Here is a 23,534-nt window from a genome sequence, read left to right as displayed (position 1 = left end):
CCAGATGGCTTTGCTGGTGAATTCTACCAAACATTTAAAGAAAGTTTAATAACTAGGGGCACCTGGGTGGCTCAGTGGGTTAAAGCCTCTGCCTTCGGCTCTGGTCATGATCCCCGGGTCCTGGGATTGAGCCCTGCATCGGGCTCTCTGCTCGACGGGGAGCCTGCTTCCTCCTCTCTCTGTCTCTGTCTGCCTCTCTGCCTACTTGTCTGTCAAATAAATAAATAAAAATCTTTAAAAAAAGAAAGTATAATACCTATACTTCTCAAAATTTTATAAAAAATAGAAATGGAAGGAAAGTTTCCAAATTTATACTATGAGGCTGGCATTACCCTGATTCCAAAACCAGATAAAGACACTACAAAAGAACTATGGCCAATATTCCTGATGAACAACTCACCAAACATCCTCAACAAAATGTTAGCAAACCAAATCAAACAACGTATTCACCATGATCACGTGGGATTTATTCCTGGGTTGCAAGGGTTGTTCAACATTGGCAAATCAATCAACATGCTATATAACATTAATAAAATAAAAGATAAAACCCATACGGTCATTTCAATAGATGCAGAAAAAGGATTTGATGAAGTACAACATCCATTCATGATAAAAACCCTTCACAAAGTGGGTTTAGAGGGAACATGACTCAACATAATAATGGCCACATCTGAAAAACACGCAGCTAATGTAATATAATCCTCAACAGGGAAAAATAGAGCTTTTCCTATATGGTTAGGAAAAAGACAAGAATGTCCTTTCTCCCTTTTATTTGACATAGTACTGGAAGTCCTAGCATAGCAATCAGGCAAGAGAAAGGAAAAAAAGGCATCCAAATTGATAGGGAAGAAGTAAAACTTTCACTGTTTGCAGATGACATGTTCTATATACTGGAAGAGATTATGATGAATGAAATAAGTCAAGCAGAGAGCATCAACTATCATATGGTTTCACTTATTTGTGGAGCATAACAAATAACAAGGAGGACATGGGGAGTTGGAGAGGAGAAGGGAGTTGAGGGAAATTGGAAGGGGAGGTGAACCATTGAACCATGAGAGACTATGGACTCTGAAAAACAACCTGAGGGTTTTGAAGGGGTCGGGGGTGGGAGTTGATGGAGCCAGGTGGTGGGTATTAAGGAGGGCACGTATTGTATGGAGCACAGGGTGTGGTGCAAAAACAATGAATACTGTTATGCTGAAAAGAAAAGAAAAAAAAGAAAAAAAGAAAGCCCTGAAGACTCCACCAAAAAATTATCAGGACTGATAAATGAATTCAGTGTGGTCACAGTATACAAAATCAATGTATAGAAGCCTGTTGCATTTCTAAACACTAATAATCAAACAGTAGAAAATAAATTAAAACAATCCTATTTACAGTTGCACCAAAAATAATAAAGTAGCTAGGAATAAACTTAACCAAAGAGGTGAAAATTTGTACTCTGAAAACTATAAAATGCTGATGAAAGAAATTGATGACACAATGAAATGGAAAGACATTCCATGTTCATGGTTGGAAGAACAAATTACTGTTCAAATGTCTATACTATCCTAAGCAATCTACAAATTTAATGCAATCCCTATCAAAACAACACTTTTTTAAAAAACAGAACTAGAAAAGAACAGTCCTAAAATTTATATGGAACCACAAAAGACCCTGAATAGCCAAAACAATCTTGAAAAGGAAAAATAAATCTGGAGGTATAATTCGAGACTGCAAGTTTTATTACAAAGCTGTAGTGATCAAGACAACATGGTACTGGCACAAAAATAGACACCTAGATCAATGGAATAGTATAGAAGCCCAGAAATAAACCCATAATTATATGGCGATCTTCCAACAAAGGAAGAAAGAATACCCAATGGGAAAAAGTCTCTTCAACAGTCTTGGTAAAATTGGACAGCTATATGAAAAAGAATTAAACTAGGCCACTTTCTTACACCATGCACAGAATAAACTCAAAATGGATTAATGGCCTAAATGTGAGACAGGAAACCATAAAAATCCTAGAGGGGAGTACAGGCAATAATTTCTCTGACATTGGCCATAGCAACTTCTTTCTAGATATGTCTCCTGAGACATAAGAAACAAAAGCAAAAGTAAACTGTTGGGACTAAATCAAAATTAAAAGCTTCTGCACAGTGAAGGAAACCAACTAAACTAAAAGTCAACCTACAGAATGGGAGAAGGTATTTGCAAATGACATATTTGTTAAAAGATTAGAATCCAAAATATATAAAGTATTTATGCAACTCAACACCTAAAAACCAATAATCCAGTTAAAAATGGGCAGAAGGTTGCCTCTGCCTGCCATTCTGTCTGCCTGTGCTCGCTCTCTCCCCACCTCTCTCTCTGATAAATAAATAAAATCTTAAAAAAAAATGGGCAGAAGGCATAAATAGAAATTTCTCCAAAGAAGACATCCAGATGGCCAACAGACACATAAGAAGATGCTTAACACCAGAGATCATCAGGGAAATGCAAATCAAAACTACAGTGGGATACAACCTCACACCTGTCAGAATGGCTAAAATAAAAAAATTCAAGAAACAAGTGTTGGGGAGGATGTGGAGGAAAATGAACACTCGTGTACTTTTGGTGGAAATGCAAACTGATGCAGCCACTCTGGAGAACAATATAGAGTTTTCTCAAGAAGTTAAAAACAGACCTAACTTATGATCTCATAATCACAGTACTGTGTATTTACCCCCAGAACATAAAAATGTGAATTCAAAGGGATACATGCTCCCTAGCATAGCAGCATTATCAACAATAGCCAAACTATGGAAGGAGCCCAAATGTCCATCGAATGATGAATGGATAAAAAAGATGTGGTAGATATATAATGTGGAATATTATTCATCCATCAAAAAGAATGAAATCTTGCCATTTGCAATGACATGAGTGGAGGTATAGTGTATTATGCTAAGTGAAATAAGAAAAGTACAAGACAATTTTATATGATTTCACTCATATGTGGAATTTAAAGAAGCAAAACAGATGAACATATGGGGGGGGGGGAGGATAAAAGAGGAAACAAACCATAAGAGACTCTTAAAGATAGAGAACAATTGGGATTGATGAATGGAAGTGGGTGGAGATTGGCTAGATGGGTGATGGGTAGTAGGAGGGCACTGGTTTTTTATTTTTCTTTTTAAGAGTTATTTATTTCAGAGAGAGAGAGAGACAGAGACTGTGCATGTGAGTAGGGGTAGTGTGGGGGGAGCAAAGCAGAGGGAGGAAAGAAAGCCTGAGGCAGGACTTGATCCCAGAACCCTGTGATCATGGCTTGAGCTGAAATAAAGAGTGGGACACTTAACTGACTGAGCTGCTCACGCAGCCTCATAAGAGGGCATTTATTATGATGAGCACTAGGTGTTGTATGTAGGTGATGAATCGCTAATTCTACCCCTGAAACCAATATTGCACTATATGTTAAGTAACTAGAATTTAAATAAAAATTTCAAAAGAAAGAAACAGGAAAACAGAATTAATACATAATATAGCATAAAATAATTTTTAGATTATTAGAAAGTTCTGACATTTATTAAAATAATATATCTGATAACAGCTTAATATTCTAATTAATTCTATGAACTATTAACTCCAAGAGCTACAATATGAAAGTTAATTAAAATATTTTTAAACTTTTCATTTTATTTTATTGTATTTTTAAATTCAAGTATAATTAACATAGAGTTACATTAGTTTCAGGTGTACATTCCCCCCGTTTCCCTTCTACACTTTTGGCATCAAGAGTTTGTTCTCTGTAAGAGCCTGTTTTTGGTTGTCTTTTTTCCCCTTTGTTTTGTTTCTTAAATTCAATGACTGAAAGCATATGATATTTGCCTTTTTCTGACATATCTTTTTGATGGAAAGTCACAGGCTGTGCTTGCTAAATTCAAATTTATTTCTATATAATACATTTTTAAAATAGTCCATGGAAAAAAACCCAAAGTTTCTATCACATCTTGCTCATCTGGAAGCACATGGAATACAATTACGATCTGAGGTCTCTCTCCCCTTGAATTCTGAAGGATATTGGCTCAAATCATTTTTTCCAGGGTCCTGGTCCTCCTCTTTTTGCATACATGGTTGTTATTATGATCCAAAGACAAAATTCACTCAAAAAATAACTCTTTGACAAAGTACTGAATTTACTGAATTTTTTCAATAATTAGGAAAAAGGCACAAAAATTAATTCCATAAATTAGAACAGTGTAAATTCACACATAAAACACTCTTTTTCTTTGGAGGCCTTTTAACCATCATAGTTGGGAGTCTCTCATTGCCTTATTACTGCATATAATTATCTGTTATTCTTGCTCTTCTCCTTTTCATCATTTTTTTCTCATGGAATAGTGAACTGTCTTCCTGTGCTACTCACACCCATGATTTTAAGACCCCAATCTCCCACCTCATAGTTCTCAACCTTAGTTGCTCTGATGATCATGTGGACCCTGCACCCAGAGATTTTGATAGAAATGTCTCAGGTGGAGCCTGGTCATAGGTATTTTTAAAATGCTTCTCGGGGGAATGCCTGGGTGGCTTAGTTGGTTAAGCATCTGCCTTCAGCTTAGGTCATGATCCCATGATCCCATGATCCCATGGTTCTGGGATAGAGTTCCCCATCAGGCTCCCTGCACAGCAGAGAGCCTGCTTCTCCCTCTGCTTGACGCTCCCCCTGCTTGTGTGCTAGCTCTCTCTCTCTCTCTCTCTCTCTAGCAAGTAAATAAAATCTTTAAATGCTTGGATAGTTCTGGAGCTCAGGAATTAGTCAAATTATTTTTCCAGATATTTCCCTTTTTAAGTGGACTTCTAGTGCTAGGTGGTAAGAAAATAAAACTAACTTCTCACATATGGTTACATCTTTAAAATCTGAAGGCTTATAGCTTATTTCACATTTATTTCAATGTTTCAAATTATTACTTTATTTTACTTTTTGTATTTTTATGCCAGTTCTTGATAATATGAATTCTGAAACTCTCTTGAATTTTTCTTATGTATTATCTGTACACACAATCTGATTGTGTGACTATTCTTCACTTCCTTTTGCTTTTAGTATTGTGTCAAATTTGTGTGTGTAAAAGTTCAATACCAGATAACAGATGAGGAGTGCAACTCTACTTATTGCAATAGCCACGGAGTAAGTAATTTCAATTTTCATTTTAGCAAGATACTTTGAACAATGCTATAAAAAGTTTTGAGATTTAAAAAAAATTATTAAGATAATTTTCATGCTGCTTGGTGTCATCTAAGAGTCTATAATTTATAACTTCAATCTTATTTTCTTAAGAAATGTTGCTAAACTATTAGAGAATATAAAGTAGAAACATTTAATATGATTCTGGGTGTATGAAGTGTTAGGTAAATATAAGGGGTAGATTTGCTATATGCACCATGTATTGTTATATAACAAAAATGATCTTATTTTCATAGAAAGAAGGTAGAAACTGATAAACAAAGGTCATTAGAAATTTTTTCTAGTCTTGCTTGTTAATTCAGAGTCTGGGCTGTTCTGTGAAACTGGCAAATAAATAATAATTAGTGGCATGTTACTTGTAATTGATAGAATTTGGGTCTGGCTATGGAAAGAGTTGAAGAATTTTTTTTTTTAATTACTTTGTCAGCAGAAGCTAAATATACTTTCTAAAGTATGGACAATATTGAGAGAAAATTTGTGAAAATTTATTTAATTTGTCTATCTAAGTTAAATGAATACATTCTCTGAAATAAATTCTCTGTTGAGTAAGTATAGAATATTTATTGGTCTCTAATGAAAACCAATGTCTCTAAAAAATAATTGTTGTATTTTCTGATTACTCCAGGTTTGCAACAATTTAAATCATTGCCAGTGTGAAAAGGGGTTTGATCCTCCTACATGCCTGCAGAAGAAGGGAGAATTTGGAAGTATTGATGATGGGCACAAGGCTCCATCTGGTTTGTGTCTTTCAAATTTTATTAATCAAAGACAATTATGTAAGAGAAAAAAATTAAAGTATAGGTTCCAAGCTAGGTTACAAAGCAATTGATACCAAAAACATGTTTTTGTTTTATTTGTAAAATTTTTAAAAATCCAAGACAGTAGAAGTTTTTTCTGTACTTTTTATATATCAACATTGACATTTATATCAACATTGACACAAAAAGTGTACCCAGATTAGGCAATATAAAAGTAGAAATTCCAGTGCATAAAATTGGACTAGTTAATTTGGATTGTTCACTTTGGATTGTCTCATACATTTCTGGTTTAAAATAATGTTTGTTAGTAGTCATTGTTATATTAATGCCACTAGATTCCTTCAGGCTATCTTTTATTCCTTTTTGCTGCACTGTAAGGATTCCAGCGCAGACTTTTGAACTATCCTCTCTAGAATATCTCCTGTGGGGTTCATGAGTACTATTTTGAGATTAAGAAGTCCTGGCTAGGACTGAGGATACCTGGGGGATATTCCCTGGTTTTAGAAGATATTGGAGCCCACCTCGGATAACCTGGGAGCAGAGGCTCTCTACCCTCACCCCCTTTCCTCTTGGGGCATATAAATACTGAAACTCCTTGGCAGATCTACTTGAAGCTTGGATACTAGGGGGAAGGTGTAGCTAGGATGACCAACTTTTTACAGAGTTAACACACAGCCACATTAGACTGTGTATCAGACCAAAAAAAAAAAAAAAAAGGAATGATAGTTTAACACATAATTTTAAACATATATTATTTTCACATAAATGTGTAAAATAGATATTTATTTAAAATTACATATTGTGTATTAGTGATTTTTATTACATAAATACTATTATTTAAGTGAAACAACAATACTAGTTACCAGTGTGTACAACCAATTAAGAAAATAATATATATGAGCAAAAATGTAACAATATTTTATAATGACAGTATTTTATAATATTTCCCTTGAAATAGCAATTTATATTTACCTCTTTTTAAAAAGTCTTTACTAGATATTTAAATTTTGCAGGCTATCTTATTGTATATTATTAAGATTCATAAACATAAGAATTTTCAAAAGGGGAATATAAATATAAGAAAAATTAAGCTTGCCCTATATTTACTCTTTTTTTTTTTAAGATTTTATTTATTTATTTGACAGACAGAGATCACAAGTAGGCAGAGAGGCAGGCAGAGAGAGAGGAGGAAGCAGGCTCCCTGCTGAGCAGAGAGCCCGATGTGGGACTCGATCCCAGGACCCTGAGATCTTGACCTGAGCTGAAGGCAGTGGCTTAACCCACTGAGCCACCCAGGCGCCCCAAGCTTGCCCTATATTTAATAAAAAATAAGAATGACAGTATTCTCTTCCTTCCTTCTTTTTCTTTCTTTTTACTAATGAATCATTGAATACTACATCAAAAACTAATGATGTACTATATGTTGGCTAACAACTTAATTAAAAAAATCTTTTTTTAATAAAACATGATTCTCTTTGTTTTATGATATGGTCAGATATCTTTTTGGCTCTTTCTGTTTCCTTTTCCAATTATACTTCTCTGTATTGCTTGCAGCCTTTCAGATATCCTTCCTTTAAGCAGCAGCAAAGTGGAATAGAGCCAAATGTACAATTCCTTTTGACTTGAAGCTCTGCTTTATCAAGCCACATTCCTGAATTCAGGTGTCAGTCTATTGTGATTGCATCCATGAAGATCTCCTACAAAGCATTTGAACATGACATACCTGTTGTTGTTGTTGTTTTTAACTAGATACAGCAGGGTTTTAGGCTTGTAGAAATTATTTTTCAGATCTCCAAAAACATTCATTAGCTTTTTTTCTGTAGGTGTCTTCTAGTAGATCAGGTACCTAGCAGTCAGTTTCTTTTCATGTTTAATTCACCATATAGGCTACCAATTTCAAAGCACTCTGAATCACATTGGATGTCAGAAGTTGTATATTTTTTTCTTTAGGGAACATGGTTGAAAGCATAGAGGTAATTTGCATTTGTGAAATCTAAGTTGAATTACAAACAAATTTTAATTTTAATTAAAGTCTGAGAAGCTCCTGTTTCACTGCTTGCCTTTTTCTAAATAAATTTTTTGAGTTCTGAAGCAGTCTGTTTCCAAAAATATGAGTCATAGGTATAGTCAGTTCATTTTCTACCCCCTAAGATTCACAGATTAGCAAATTGTTTCAGAGAAACAGCACATAAATTCTGTTTTTACTGCAACCTTTCTATTTTCCTCTTCAATGTACTTAAAAATTAAAGAAGTACGTTCTTATTGTCCAGCCTTTCAAGAACAAGATTTTATGCCCAGCCAGTATTCTAACACATCTCATATAGCTTGTAACACTAAGAACCATCTTATATGCATCCATGTCTGAGGAAGCCATCACCTTCCCACTTCATAAAGTTTTGAAAAATCTCAGGGTGCCTGGGTAGCTCAGTTGGTTAGGCATCTGCTTTGAGCTGGGGTCATGATCCTGGAATCCTGGGACTGAGCCCCAGATTGAGCTTCCTTCTCAGTGTGGAGTCTGCTTCTCCCTTTCTCTCTGCCCCTCCCCCTGCTTGTGCTTTATTATAAACACACTCTCTCTCTGTGAAATAAATTAATTAAAAAAAAAATCCCATTACCAGCTTCCATACCTTTTGAGGAAACTAAAAGTGACCAAAAGCTTTAATCAGGAAAGCCTATATATCACAGGTAAGCATCTCACACTCCATTCAGTGTTGTGTCCATGGTGTGTAGGATGTTTAGTGGGTAAGATCTTTTCCTTTTCTTTGAGAAGAAGCTTATTGACTGAAAGGGATTTGCAGAAGTTTACATTTGGACTGCCTGCTAAATATGCATGAAGATCAACAAAGTCTAGTTTGGATTTGAGCAAGATAAAATTTTTTTTTTCTGTAATTAAAATCTGTATAGAAATTAAACTTATTTTAAACTTCATTTTTAAAATCAAATTAAGAACTGGGGGAATATTTTGCTGATTTATTCATTTGTTAAGATATGACTGTTATTGCTACACTTAAGGAGTCAGCAGATATTATAACAATTCTCACATTTTTCTCCCACAGGACATTTGTAATGCAATCTGTGAATCCGGAAATGTAACTTCACTTGGTTTTGTAAAACAATGAAGGGAATGAGTGATAGGGCAGTGCATGTTTGTTTCTATGGTATGCCAAAACTAATCCTAATTTGCTAGGTATTTTTGTCAGGACATTGGTGTCTTCAGGGAGAGAAAAGAATTTTTTTAAATTGGGAAACAAAAAGATGCGGTTGATTTAAAATTACATGCTTTTTTCATCCAAAAAATTTGTGATTCAACCTCCAAATATGCTTTCACAATACCTTTTCCACCATATCTATTCCAAATTCTTTTTTAAATTGAGATATATAATTGACATATTATGTTAGTTTCAGGTGTACCATATAATGATTCAATATTTGTATACATTGTGAAATGGCTGCTGTAAGTCTAGTTAGCATCCATCACCATACATAGTTACCTTTATTTTTTCTTATGATGAGAACTTTCAAGGTCTATTCTCTTAGCAACTTTCAAATATGTAATACAGTATTATTTACTATAGTTATCATGCTGTACATTGCCTTCCTAGGAATTACTGATTTTAAAACTGAAAGTTTGTATTCTTTGACTCCTTTCATCCATTTCACTCAATCCTCCACACCACTGACAACCATTAGTATGTTCTCCACATCTGTAAGCTTGATTCCACATATAAATGAGATCATATAAATATATTGTCTTAGTGTCTGACTTATTTCACTTAACTCTCAAGGCTCATCATGTCATTATGAATGGCAAGATCTCATTCCTTTTTATGGCTGAATAATATTCCATTATCTACATATGACCACATTTTCTTTATCTATTCTTTATCTATTCATTTACTGGTGGACATTTAGGTTATATCCATATCTTGGCTATTGTAAATGATTCTGCAGTGAACATGGGTGGATCATATATACAGCATTCACCACTCTTGCACCACACCCAGTGCTCTACACAATCCGTGCCCTCCATAATACCCACCACCTGGTACCCCGACCTCCCATCCCCTGACCCTTCAAAACCCTCAGATTGTTTTTCAGAGTCCATAGTCTCTCATGGTTCACCTCCCCTTCCAATTTCCCCCAACTCCCTTCTCCTCTCCATCTCCCCATGTCCTCCATGCTATTTGTTATGCTCCACAAATAAGTGAATGGGAGAAGATATTTGCAAATGACAGTACAGACAAAAGTTTGATATCCAGGATCATATATAGTTTTGAGGTAGTGTGTTCATTTTCTTTGCCAATTGCTGGTTCATATGGTAGTTCTATTTTTAATTTTTTAACCTTGCCCTCCATACTGTTTTCCATAGGAGCTGTACAACTTTATATTTTTACCAATGGTGTTCAAGGGTTATTTTTTCTCCATATTCTTGCCAACACTTGTTATTTCTTGTCTTTTTGAGAATAGCCATTTTATTTTTTATTTTTTAAAAATATTTATTCATTAGAGAAAGAGAAAAAGCATAAGCAGGGCAAGAGGCAGAGAGAGGGAGAAGTAGACTCTCTGCTGAGCTGGGAGCCCTGTGCAGGGCTTGCTCCCAGGACCTGGAGATCATGACCTGAGCCAAAGGCAGATGCCCAACCATCTGAGCCACCCAGGCACCCCATGATAATAATCATTTTAACATGTGTGAAGTGAGATCTCTTTATGGTTTTTATTTGTATTTCCCTGATGATTAGTGATATTGAGTACCTTTTCATGTACACATTGGCCATTTGAATGTCTTTGGGAAAATTTCTATTCATTTCTTGTGCCCAGGATTATTTATTTTTATTTTTATTTTTTTTGCTAGTGAGTTAAATGAATTCTTAATATATTTTGGATATTAACCCCTCATTAGATATATTGTTGGCAAATATTTCCTCTCATTCATGGGGTTACTTTTTAATTTTGTTGATGATTCCATTGTTGTGCAGGTTTGTAGTTTGGTGTAGTCCTACTTGTTTGTTTTTGCTTTTGTTGCCTTTACATTAAGTGTCAGATTCAAAAAATCATCACCAAAATCAATATCAAGGAGCTTGCTACCTATGTTTTCTTCTAGGAGTTTTATGGTTTCATGTACATTCAGGTCTTTAAAACATTTTAAGCTAATATTTGTTTATCATATTAAAAAGTCCAGTTTCATTCTTTAGCATGTGACTATTCAGTTTTTTCAATACCACTTATAAGGGACTGTCCTTTCTGCCATTTTATATTCTTGGCTCCTTTGTTGTAATTGACCACATATGTGTGGGTTTATTTCTGCATCCAAAGTATTTTCATCATAATGTATAATATGCTCTCTTTACTTATTTCTTTTTTTTTTTTGATGATTTTATTTATTTATTTGACAGACAGAGATCACAAGTAGGCAGCGAGGCAGGCAGAGAGAGAGGAAGGGAAGCAGGCTCCCTGCTGAGCAGAGAGCTCGATGTGGGGCTCAATTCCAGGAGCCAGGGATCATGACCTGAGCCAAAGGCAGAGGCTTTAACCCACTGAGCCACCCAGGTGCCCCTAGTTACTTATTTCTTAAATCCAATGTGTCCTTCCATCTGTCATTAAAGATAGTCATTTAGTCTTCATGATCAGTGATGTCTGGGTCGTAATGGTTAGTATTGTAATCATTCTGATTATCATTATCCTAGGAAACATGATTACAATATTTACAAAATGAAAAATTAAATTAGTACTCTTTTGACACAAAGCACAACAGCCAATACAAAGACTAAGTCAAAGATGAACTACTATTTCAATACCCTTGGGTTGCACACTTAAGTCACATCACTCAGAATGAATCACAAATTAAAATTGTGGAGATCAGATGTCAGAGTTAAAAACAGAAAGTACAGAAGACAGGTAATTTGTGCTTTATTCATTTAACACCAAAACAGTGTTGCTTTCACTCCTTATTTTTTTAAGCTTCCATATGGATTTTCTTCTTTTGCTTCAGAAACCCTCCAAACCAGTTGCCATAACTCAGAAAATTTCCCATCTCAGGTATGGATTATTCAGTATTTGAGACTTTGCATATGACAACTTGGATCATCCCAGGCAAATATTCATGCTTCGTTTCCCAAGGTCACTCTGGGTCCTGATGTCAGTAGAATAGTGGTTCTTGAGCCTGGGATCAGAGGAAAACTTTCAATCCAGCTAGTTCCATTTTAATCAGCTGCCATAGAGTCTGTCTTCATCCATGTATTCTGGGGCTTGTAGATGTACTCTGAAAGCCCCGGGCTGGTATGCCATCTGGCTGCATGCATTTTCTGTCCCCAGTGGTTCTTCCTGGGGCCCTGTACCCGGACAAAGATGAGGCCTGGACTCAACAAGGGAGAAGCTCTTGTGATGTCAAATGCGTTTTGGAGCATACAGATGAGAGGCAAGGTGAACTTAAGAAGCCCAGTTTCTTTAACACCTTTATTCTATTTATTTTGTATATCACTGACTTAACAAAATATGACTTGCAAAAAACTAAAATTATGGAATTCATGATGGCTTTATTTGTAATCAGTACATTATCAACTTTTGTTAATATTTCATGGGTCTTATCAAAGAATATATAACCATTTTACAGCATGACATATATAGATATAAGAACAAAGATATACATATGTACATAATGGGATATATATGTGTTTATGTGTGTGTTGCCTGTTTGCACATTCTAGAATCTAAATTCTCCTATATTTTTGTCTACTTGTCTACTTAATATATAAAATCATAGAGTGTATTTTAATTTCACATTATAATTGTTCTTTCAAAAATTTTTTATGTAACCCTAACTCCAGAAATTACCATCAATAATAATATACATTATTCTTGATTTTCAGGGGTTATTATCAATCTTTTTAATTCATGACAAGCTTGTAGTAAAAAGAAATTCATTTACATCTCTTTAATTTTCATGAAGCTTCCCATTTACCTATGATTATAGGAAATTTATAATTCTGCTGTGTATTGCTCTTTCATCACACTCAGCAACCTATTTTACTAATATTTTTGACCCTTTCTAACATACACACATTTATATATGTATGTTTACTTGTAAAATACACATAACTTAAAATTTACCTTTTTAACCATTTTTAAGACTACAGTGCAGTGGCATTAAGTCCATTGTTGTGCAACCACCATCCACCTCCAGAATTCTTAATCTTGCAGAACTGAAAGTATATATTCATTAAATGATAACTCCCCATTCCCTTCTCCCCAGGTCCAGGAAACCACCATTCTACTTTTTGTGTCTATGAATTTCACTACTTCTGAGACTCTGTATAAATGGAATCATACAGTATTTGTCATGTTGTAGCTGGCTTATTTTACTTAGTACAATGTCCTCAGAGTTCATGTTGGAACATGTATTTTTTAAAAAAAATTTTTTGGGGGGTACCCCTGAGTGGCTCAGTTGGTTAAGCAGCTGCCTTTGGCTTGGGTCATGGTTCCAACATCCTGGGATCGAGTCCTTCATTGGGCTCCTTGCTCCACGGGGAGCCTGCTTCACCCTCTGCCTCTGCTTGCCACTCTGCCTGCCTGTGTGCTCTTTCTCTCTCTGACAAATAAATACATAAATAATCTCTAAAATAATGTTTTTAAAATTTATTTGAGAGAGAGAGAGCACAAGCAGTGGGGAGGAGTAGAGGGAGAAGCAGACTCCCTGTTGAGGGTCTTGATTCCAGGACCCTGAGATCATGACCCTAGCTGAAAGCAGACACTTAACCGACTGAGCCACCCAGGTGCCATAATTCCCTTTCTATTTAAGTATGTTAATATTCCATTATAGGTATGTACTACATTTTGCTTATCCATTCATTTGTCAGTGGATAATTGGGTTACTTCCAAGGTTTAGTGATTGTGACTAATGTTGCTATGAACTTGGGTATATTAGTATCTGAGTCCATGCTTTCAATAATTTGAGGTATATACCTAGATGTGGAATTGCTAGGTTATATGATAATTCTATGCATAACTTTTTTGAAGAATCTCCATACTGTTTTCCACAGAGGATGCATTATTTTGCATTCCCACCAACAGGGCACAAGGATTCCAGTTTCTCCACATCCTTCCCAAAACTTATTATTTTCTGTTTGCTAAATTGTAGCCATCCTGACAGGTATAAGCTGATAATTCATTGTGGTTTAGATATCCTTATAAGTATAGAATGAAATATGAATCAGAAATTACCTTTTGCATTTTAAAAAATATCATTTTATTGAAAATTGTTATCAGAAAGTCTTCCTGTCATTGTATTTTTAACTTGTTACTTTTTACATGTAGGAAGCTTACAGATTTTTGTGTATACATTTTATCAATGGACTATGACTATTTTCAAGTCTTTTAGTTTTTAGGGCAGTTAATTTATGTAACTGCAATTAATAATTTTGCCACATCTTTTTAATAATTTTTCTTTCCTCTTTTTTAGTTAATCTCTACCCCCATCTCATAATTGCCCTGGGTAATCCGTTTAGAATAAAAAGATATAATCACAAAAGAGGTGATCATTATTTTACTCCTAGGGAAACTTCCAATATTTTATCATGAAAAACAGCAGTGAGACAAGCATAGAATAGACATTCTCATTCTGAAGAAAGAAGTTGGAAGGAAGGGATGACAGATCCCAGTAAATACAAAACCTAGCAAGCTAACTTGCATTAGAGTTTTAAGTTTCAAGAATATTCTCTTTGGCTCAATATTCTGTCCTCCAGGCCCCCTGTAGTGACAGCATCACCCCATAGCCCTCAGTGACATCCACCCCTACCCTTCTGGCCCTGTCCACACATCAGTTTGCAGCCTTTCAGGCACCGGGCTGGGGCAGGCTAGCTGAAGCCAAGGAGGGAAGTCCCTGGGGCTGTGATGGGCAAGAAAACCCTGATCTCTGAATTATCTTTGGGGCATTCTTCTCTCTTCTTGACGAATGAAGTATAACAGCAGTGAAATGACTATATTGTCCCATCCTGTTCCCTTCGGTTCCACCTGGCAGGGTTTCTGCCGTCATAATCCTATCCCTATCTTCTGCTGAGATGGCTGCTAAAATAGTTCCCATGCAATAATCTCAATATCAAATGACTTTCCAGCCACACATTGAGCATTCTCCAAGTCTCTTAAGTTCTGGTATCTCTTTGATTAAAATTTCTTCAACTCATCGATCTGCTCTCACATTTGCTCTGAGCAGTTGGGAGAACCTGGGCCATACCTTAAACATTTTGCTTAGAAATCTCAGCTAATGATCCAGTTTCATGGTTCACATGTTTTATCTTGTGAAGCACAGGGGCAGTTCTAAGAGGAACATATTGAGCCATGATCATGCATGACTATAGCTGGGGGTAGCTCCTCTACCTGTCAACTTCCCCATTGCTTCAACTGGAAAACAACAAAAACAAAAACGTGCCAATAAATTGTTGCTTAAACAGAGTTTGGCACATTACCAACCCAGATAGGTGGCTAGTATGTACAAAGAGGTGAAAGTTATGGAGCCACATAGATCAGATACTCAGGAATAAATACAGATGTCAGCTGAGAATGAATAAGAACAGATGATGGGGGCATCTGGGTGGCTCTGTCGGTTAAGCATCAGACTCTTGATTTCAACTCAGGTTGTGATCTCAGGGTCTTGAGATCATGTCCTGTGTCAGCTCTGCATTCAGTGGGGAGACTGCTGGAGATTCTCTCTCTTTCTCTGCCTGCCCCTCCCCCCCGCCACTTGTGCACACGTGTGTGCACGCACGCTTGCACTCTCTCTCTCTCTCGCTCTCTCTCTGTCTTAAATAAATAAATAAATAAATCTTAAAAAAAAAAAGAACTGATGAGAAAAATGTAACATTAACATTAATTGGATAGAAATGGGTCAAAGCCAGACTTAGCCATGCATTCTACAAAATAATTCTAGAGCCATTTTAACAATTTCCTGTTGCTGTATATTTGACTGAAGTACTTAGTTAAATATTTGTTATTTAGTGACTACTAATCTTTAATTTTTAGAAAAATATTTAATAATGTGAGAGAGATTAAATATCACACTTCCCAAATTTAATTCTTATATATAGGCACAGTCCCAACATTCTCTGTGGTATACATGTTTGAATTTTGGATAAGCTGTATCAGAAAGAAACTGAAGAAATGTTTGGCGGTATTAAACATGTGCTTATGAAAGATTATCTTCGTTCAAATAAATCACTATATGATGCAATGTTGAGAACTTATAGACATCAATAAATTACTAGTAACAGTCTGTTTTATATGTTAATTTATTATTTTATATTTATTATATTTATAATATATGTGACTAAAATGTTTACTGTTTGGGACTAATGTTGGTAATGATATCCTCTCCACATTTTTGCCTGGTTAATACAATCTCTAACATAATTCAAAATGGTTATTTTCTATTATAGGAAAAAGCTACTTGAGGGAACAAAATACCACTCCTTCAAAACACCGATTACTACTCATTTTCTACATTTCTCTACCTGTGCTCATCATCACTGCCACTGTTTTAATAAAACAAAATAATATAAGGGAGCTGTGCTACAGAGAGGAAACTGAAAGTGAGAGGTATGTATATGTTTACTCTTATTAAATTCAATGAGTCAAGAAAAAAGTACTCCTGTTTCATCAGGAAAATCTAAGATTGTAAGTTGAACAATATGAGGAGAGGTCCAGGGATACATTTCAAACCAGTTTGATGTTCTCCATTTTTTTCCCTCATTTTACTCATGAGTATTTCTTTAAGAGGAGATATGATTGCTGAGGATAGTTGAGGTTTATTCAGCCTGTTAGTCAGCCAAAGCTGTAGAAATAGTCTTATTAAGATTCTATTGTCCAAAGGCTTCTGAGAATATATAACACTGCATTTCAAAGGAACTTTCAAAAGATAAATTTTTTAGATATTTTCAGACAACTCTATTAGAACAGCTCAACTAAAATGCTATTTATGAACCTGCTTCCAATATATTATTCCAGAATATTATTTTCCTAAGTATTGACATTGCTAGTTTGTAAAGCCATTTCTTAACCAGAAATTACATGTGCAGTTCAAAACACAGGCTAGGAGATGGGAGGCAGCAACATGAAATGGGGAAGAAATTACTTTTGGCCTCAGAAAACCTGGTTTTAACTCCTAAATCTTGTATGCAGAAACTATGATACCTTGAGCAAGTGACTTAATCTTTGTGTTCTTAAAATTATTCTCTCTAACTCTATAAAATGGGAGATAATTATAGCTTTCCAATGTATCATAAATTTTTGGGTATACCAAATCAGTAAGTGAATCACATTGTCTATAATCAGTTACATAAATATTTATATATAGTTATTAGGCCCCTTATTCACAATTTACTGTATTTTCCCATAGAAGTATTTATCTCTAGTTTTAACCTCCAGTAAATGACAGGAAGAGAAGAAACAGATATATGTTATAAGAGAAAGGAAAAAAATAAAAATCTATAGAAAAATTAGCTTAAATTTTTGACTGCAACTTTAAGGTTTTGGCTTAATTTGACCTGAAGAGTTAGGGCTATCATAGAATCAGAGGGCATGTCTATACAAATGTGGGCCCATAAATAATTGAATAAATCTAAAATGAAGACGAGTTCATAAAAAAAGCAAGGTAGATGGCATTTCTCCTAATATTAAGATTCATCTTTAGATGAATGTATAAAGATGTGGTATATATACACAATGGAATATTACTCATCCATAAAAGAATGACATCTTACCATTTGCAACAACATGAATGAAGCTAGAGGGTATAATACTAAGTTAAATAAACCAATCAGAGAAAGACAAATACCATATGATTTCATTCATATGTGGAATTTAAGAAACAGAATTTAAAAAAGACAAAAAACCAGACTCTTAAATACAGAAAACAAACTGGTTCCCAGAGGAGAGGTCAGTGGGAGGGGGATAGGTGAAAGAGATGAAGGGGATTAAGAGTACACTTACCTTGATGAGCCCTGAGTAATGTATAAAATTGTTGAACCATTATATTGTACACCTGAAACTAATATAACACTCACTGCATATTAATCGATTCAAGAAAGAAAAAGAAAAAAAGATCAGTATCCGTTTTATTTTGTTGGAAGGAGACATTTTATTTAATGAATCACAATATTTAATGAATCATTATTTTTCTTTGAAAAATAATCTTTATTCAAATAGTCACTTAGTTCAAGATTTTTAAATTTCTCCACTTAAAATAAATTTTGTCAATTTCACAGATCTGTGTCAGAAGAAAGCAGCAGTAGCAGCACGTTATCCCCCAGTGTAAGGTGAGTGTAGAACTATGTGATTAGTTATTGTGCATTGTAATTTTTTTTCCTTTGGTGCATTGTGTGTTTTGGTAATTGTTTAGGAGCACTGTAAAATTGTTAATTTGAAACCAAAACATTTGTTCATGATATTCCTTATGGTTTTCACTGTTATTTAGTGTTATAATAATAAACAATAAAACTTGCTCTCATGATATCTCAACCTCTCCTCCCCAACCTACACTAAAGAAATGATTTTGTGTATACACACAAGCATCAATAAGCACATACTTTGTGGGATTTTTGTTTTGAGCATTGGTAAGGAACAGTTATATCATAATGACATCTTAATGACAAATACAAAGAGGATTGATAAGGGATATCTTTTATGCTTATAGTTACACTATTACCTCAGGAAAAAATTACTGCTAGTAAGGTTAAAGCCTTGGAATATTCACTCATTTTACTGTCTTATCTGGAAAATTAAATTTAGAGATCAAACTATGGAGTCATCAAACAGAACATTTTATTAAATTATAAATTCCCCTTTATTTTCAGTATATAAAAATTTCCCTTACCACAGGATGGATAGAATATAAGAAGAGGTAATATAGAGCATCTCAGGTTGTTTTTCAAGTTATGTCTTCTTCCTTGCAGTACAAAGTTGCATGCAATGATATTCATGTAAAATATGTTGAAATAAATGTCTAAACTGAGGACATTTATAATTCTAAGAGAAGCAATATAAATAAAATATGATTAAAAACAGAGAGGGAGGCAATAAGAGACTCTTAACTGTAGGAAACAAAGTGAGGGTTAATGGAAGGGAGGTGGATATGGGATAGAGTAATTGGGTTATGGGCATTAAGGAGGGAACTTGATATAATGAGCACTGGGTGTTATAGGCAACCAATGAATCACTAAATTCGACCCCTGAAACTAAGAATATACTATATACTAACAACTGAATTTAAATAAAAAGTTAAAAAAAATAAAAGCACACCTTCCTAATCTTATTGTCAAGGCAGACTATTTTAGGTTCTACAAAAATTAGTCATATTGCTACTCTCAAGGCAAGATGATATTTCAACCCTCTAATCACAATGAAATGCATATTACAGGACAGAGAACAATCATTTTTTTATTATAATCTCTATCAAAAAGACACAAAAAGAAGAAATAATTGCACTTGAAGACAGTGGATGGGAAGAAATAATTAAGGAAAGAGCAGAAATGAATGGAAAGGAAAATGAACAGAAAAATAACAGAAAAAGTGAGCAAAGAGAGACTGATTCTTGAAAAAAGATTAATGTATGTAATTAAAACTGTACTGTGTATAAACCTGTCAAGTAACATCTTTTTTCATTAAGCTATAAATGTATATAAACTTAGGTCTAGAAAGATATTAGAATAGCTTTATGCTTAATTCATTGGAATGTGTATAATGTGTCCTTAACCTAACATCTTCTTTCATTAAGACAAGTGTTTATAAACATTATCTGTTGAAGCATATGGGAACAGAAAAAAAATTTATCCAGTAGTTCAAAATAAAAAGTAAGGTTATAAAATACCAATGTCAGATAATAAAATTACATATTTTTAATCTTTTGGACATTAGAAGAAAAGAGAACACTGTTGATAACTTAAAATAAATTTAAATTTTTAGATGAAATGTATGGATTCCTCCAAAACCATATCTTTCCACCTTTCCCAAAATAGAATAGAAAAAAATTGAAAATACTGAATAAGTCTTCTATTAAAGATCTGGAAACTGTCATTTCAAACTTTCTCACAAACTTAATACTAGGGCATATTGTTTTTGTGGCATGCTTCAGGAGCAAAAGAGCCCAAACAAATTGAGTCAACACTTGCTTAATCACATCATCTTGTATTGCATTGAACAAACAAGTCACAGTATCAAATTCAACATCAGTGAATAGATGTGTATGATGTACTCTACCCACTCTAATTAGGAGATACTAAAAAGTCACATAGCAAAAAATATGGATGAATAATCATATACTAGGAAAAGAGTGAAGAATTGGGAAAGTAATTCAAACCATTACATCTTCCAAACATTTAAAAAAGGATGTAATACCTATCTTACACATACTCATCTGGAAAATATAAAAAGAAGAAGCATTTCCTGTTTTTCTGTGTGGCTAGTCTACCTTTATCTTTTTAAATTAAATTTTAATTTAATTTTTAATTAAAAATTTTAAATTAAATTTTATTTTTTTAATTAAATTTAATTGGCCAACATATTATTAGTTTTTGATACAATGTTTAATGACTCATTAGTTGAGTATATCGAATCTAACTTTAATACCAAAACTTGACAAAGGCAATAGTAGAAAGAAAAAAATTATAGATCAACTTTTGATTAAAAATGCAGCAATTTTAAACAAAACATTTCCAACTGAATCTTTTTAGCATTGTAAAAGATAAATAAATAGCCATGGAAGGGAAGGGTGATCTAGGAATGAAATGTTGCTTTAAAATTAGAAAGTTGATATAACATAATTCACCATATTAAGAGAAAATGAGAAAAGTATACAATCATGTCTATATATGAAGAAAAAATATCCTTTCACTATAAAAGTTCCCACTTAGCTAGTGACAAGTTACTATAATGTGATGAAGGAAATTTGAAGCAAGAAAACATAGTAAACATTCCAGTTAATGATGAAATTGTGAATGTTTCTTCCTGAGATCAGGAACATACTCATTTCATAACTGTAGTCCTTTTCAGCATTGTATGGATAATCCTAGCCAGGAGAATAAGGTAAAAAAAAAAAAAAGTAGAAAGATTGGAAATGAAGAATGAATGATGTCATTGTTTGTAGATGATATGGCTGTGTACATAGAAAATTCTAAGAAATTACAAACCAATTAGAATTAATAAATGAATGTAAGGTGCCTGGATACAAGGCCAATATATAATCAGTTTTAACTTCATACATACACATGCAACAAACAATTAGAAAATGATAATTGAAAAATATCACTATATATACTTGTATGTGTGTGTGTGTGGTGTGTGTGTGTGTGTGTGTGTGTGTGTGTGTGAGTGACAGGCAGGCAGACACATTGGTTTTAGGAAGATAATTTAACGATTCATCCCTTACATATAACACTCATTGTGTATTATAACAAATGCTCTCCTTAATACCCGTTGCCCATTTAGCCCATCCCCGTACACCTGCCTCCATCAACGCTCAGTTTTTTTCTCTATCTTTAAGAGTCTCTTATGGGGGTGACTTTCTGTCTCAGTTGGTTAAGTGTATGCCTTCCTCTAGGATCATGATCTCAGGTTCCTGGATCAAGCTCCACATCAGGCTCCCTGCTCAGTGGGGAGTCTGCTTCTCTCTCTCCCTCTGCCACTCTCCACCCCCTGCTTGTGCTCTTTCTCTCAAATAAATAAAATATTTAAAACAACAAAAGCGAGGCTCTTACAGTTTGTTTCCCTCTCTCCCTTTTCCCTCCTTCCCAAATATTCATCTGTTTTGCTTCTTAAATTCCACATGTAAGTGAAATTATATGGCATTTGTCTTTTTCTGACTGACTTATTTTGCGTAGTATAATACACTAGCTCCATCCACATCATTGCAAATGGCAATATTTCATTCTTTTTTTGTGGTTGAGTAATACTCCATATTGTGCGTGTGTGTACACACAATATTCCATATTCCATGTACATATATCCCATATATATATACACACACACAATATGGAATATTGCACACATATATACATATATACATATGTATATGTATACACACACACATACTACATCTTTATCCCTTCATCAGTTGATAGACACAGGATCTTTCCATAGTTTGGCTATTTTTGGTTAATGCTGCTATGAACATCAAGGTGCATGTACCCCTTCAAATCTGTATTTTTGTATCCTTTGGGATACAAAAGTAGTGCAAAATCTGGGTCATAGGGTAGTTCTATTTTTATTTTTACTTTTTGAGGAACCTCCATACTGTTATCCAGAGTGGCACCAGTACATTACTTTTAACCCATGTCTTCATTCAAGTAAAGGGAAGTTCTTCTTCTTCTTTTTTTTTTTTTAAAGATTTTCTTTATCTGACAGAGAGAGGGAACAAAATCAGGGGGAATGGGAGAGGGAGAAGCAGGCTTCCCGCTGAGCAGGGAGCCCGATGTGGGGCTTGATCCTAGGATCCTGGGATCATGACCTGAGCTGAAGGTAGATGCTTAACAACTGAGCTACCCAGGCGCCCCAGGACAGTTCTTTAAATGGGATACTTTTATCTTTATTTATTTAAAGTTTTAATTTATTTATTTGAGAGAGAGAGAAAGAATGAGCCAGGGGAGGGGCAGGGGAAGACGGAGAAACAGACTCTCCACTGAGCAGGGAGCCTGATGTGTGGCTCCATTACAGGAATTTTAGGAAGCCACTCCTATTACAAAACTAAGAATATTTGCTGTTGAGGTAACAGATAATTGTTTATTCTGGAATTGATTTTTTATTTTCCTGATCCTTTCTCTTCAGTTAACCATGCCCTTTAAATCACCTATATTAGTGCTAAAAACAAAACAAACAACAAAAAAACCCAATACTGGCACTTTGTATTGTGTTTTATTTTGTTTTCTCTTACAGCAACAGTCTCTAACAACTTTGGCCTGGAAGAAGGACATTGCCAAATAAATCATCAGAAACTGACCTAAACCATGAAGGGAAAGATAATTTCACCCTCATCTCTGTTGTTACTGCTGAGGGTTCAAAATATAAAAAAATAAATCATCTGCATTTGAATCACCTAAATTATGTCTGATGTTTTCTCTGTATTTTCAGTCTCATCTTCCACCCTATCTACTGCAATTTGAATTCAGAAGAGGCTCTGAATCAGGTGAAAGCAGCTTAAGACCTCATCTCGTGATGCCAAGAGGGGCTGCTAGTTCAGTCTCATGACCCAAAGATAGATTGTCCCATTTTTCCTATGCTCCTTAGGTTGACCTGAATCTTCTTCCCTTGGTCCAACCTCCCTCCTTCTCTTCAGAGCTCCTAGCTTTTGGCTAGCCTGTGACTTGCCACAGTGGTATTTACTCAATCTCCTCTTGTTACTGCTTCTCTTCTTCAAAAACCGTATATCCACTTTAGCCTCTTGAGACACCTGTTTACCAAGAGTATATTTATCATGGAGCTAAGGAAGCAAAAGCATCAGGGCCACTTACTTGAGGGTTCTTTTCAAAGTCAGGACCTTAAATTTTATATTCTTTTTTTTTAGAGAGCATTCATCAAGTTTTATATAGTTTGGTACC

At 34.6% G+C, this 23,534-nt stretch overlaps 1 protein-coding gene and 1 long non-coding RNA gene across 7 annotated transcripts in view; both read left to right on the top strand.

The window, feature by feature from the left end:
- The window catches only part of LOC309855249 (disintegrin and metalloproteinase domain-containing protein 5-like), a 154,500-nt gene extending 131,472 nt beyond the window's left edge, over nucleotides 1–23,028 (top strand). For 3 of the 6 annotated variants that reach the window (XM_082715360.1, XM_082715362.1, XM_082715365.1), the window contains 6 exons: nucleotides 5,063–5,146; nucleotides 5,829–5,940; nucleotides 12,274–12,381; nucleotides 16,386–16,545; nucleotides 18,213–18,263; nucleotides 22,873–23,028. In XM_082715360.1, coding sequence (XP_082571486.1) covers nucleotides 5,063–5,146; nucleotides 5,829–5,940; nucleotides 12,274–12,381; nucleotides 16,386–16,545; nucleotides 18,213–18,263; nucleotides 22,873–22,885 — 528 coding nt within the window. In that variant the 3' untranslated portion in view covers nucleotides 22,886–23,028. Of the gene's footprint in view, nucleotides 1–5,062; nucleotides 5,147–5,828; nucleotides 5,941–11,919; nucleotides 11,988–12,273; nucleotides 12,382–16,385; nucleotides 16,546–18,212; nucleotides 18,264–22,872 lie in introns of those variants that run through there. The other 3 variants (XM_082715361.1, XM_082715364.1, XM_082715363.1) reach the window with 3 other exon arrangements.
- Nucleotides 1,139–3,020, top strand: LOC309855257. The gene is made up of 2 exons (XR_014306699.1): nucleotides 1,139–2,296; nucleotides 2,393–3,020. It is a non-coding gene; the product is annotated as an uncharacterized lncRNA (long non-coding RNA).
- Nucleotides 23,029–23,534: the final 506 nt, after the last annotated feature.

This window comes from Mustela nivalis (genome assembly GCF_964662115.1).
Source record: "Mustela nivalis genome assembly, chromosome: 20".
Taxonomy (NCBI): domain Eukaryota; kingdom Metazoa; phylum Chordata; class Mammalia; order Carnivora; family Mustelidae; genus Mustela; species Mustela nivalis.
Note: the sequence above shows the minus strand (reverse complement) of the source record. Positions and strands in the feature narration are given on the sequence as shown.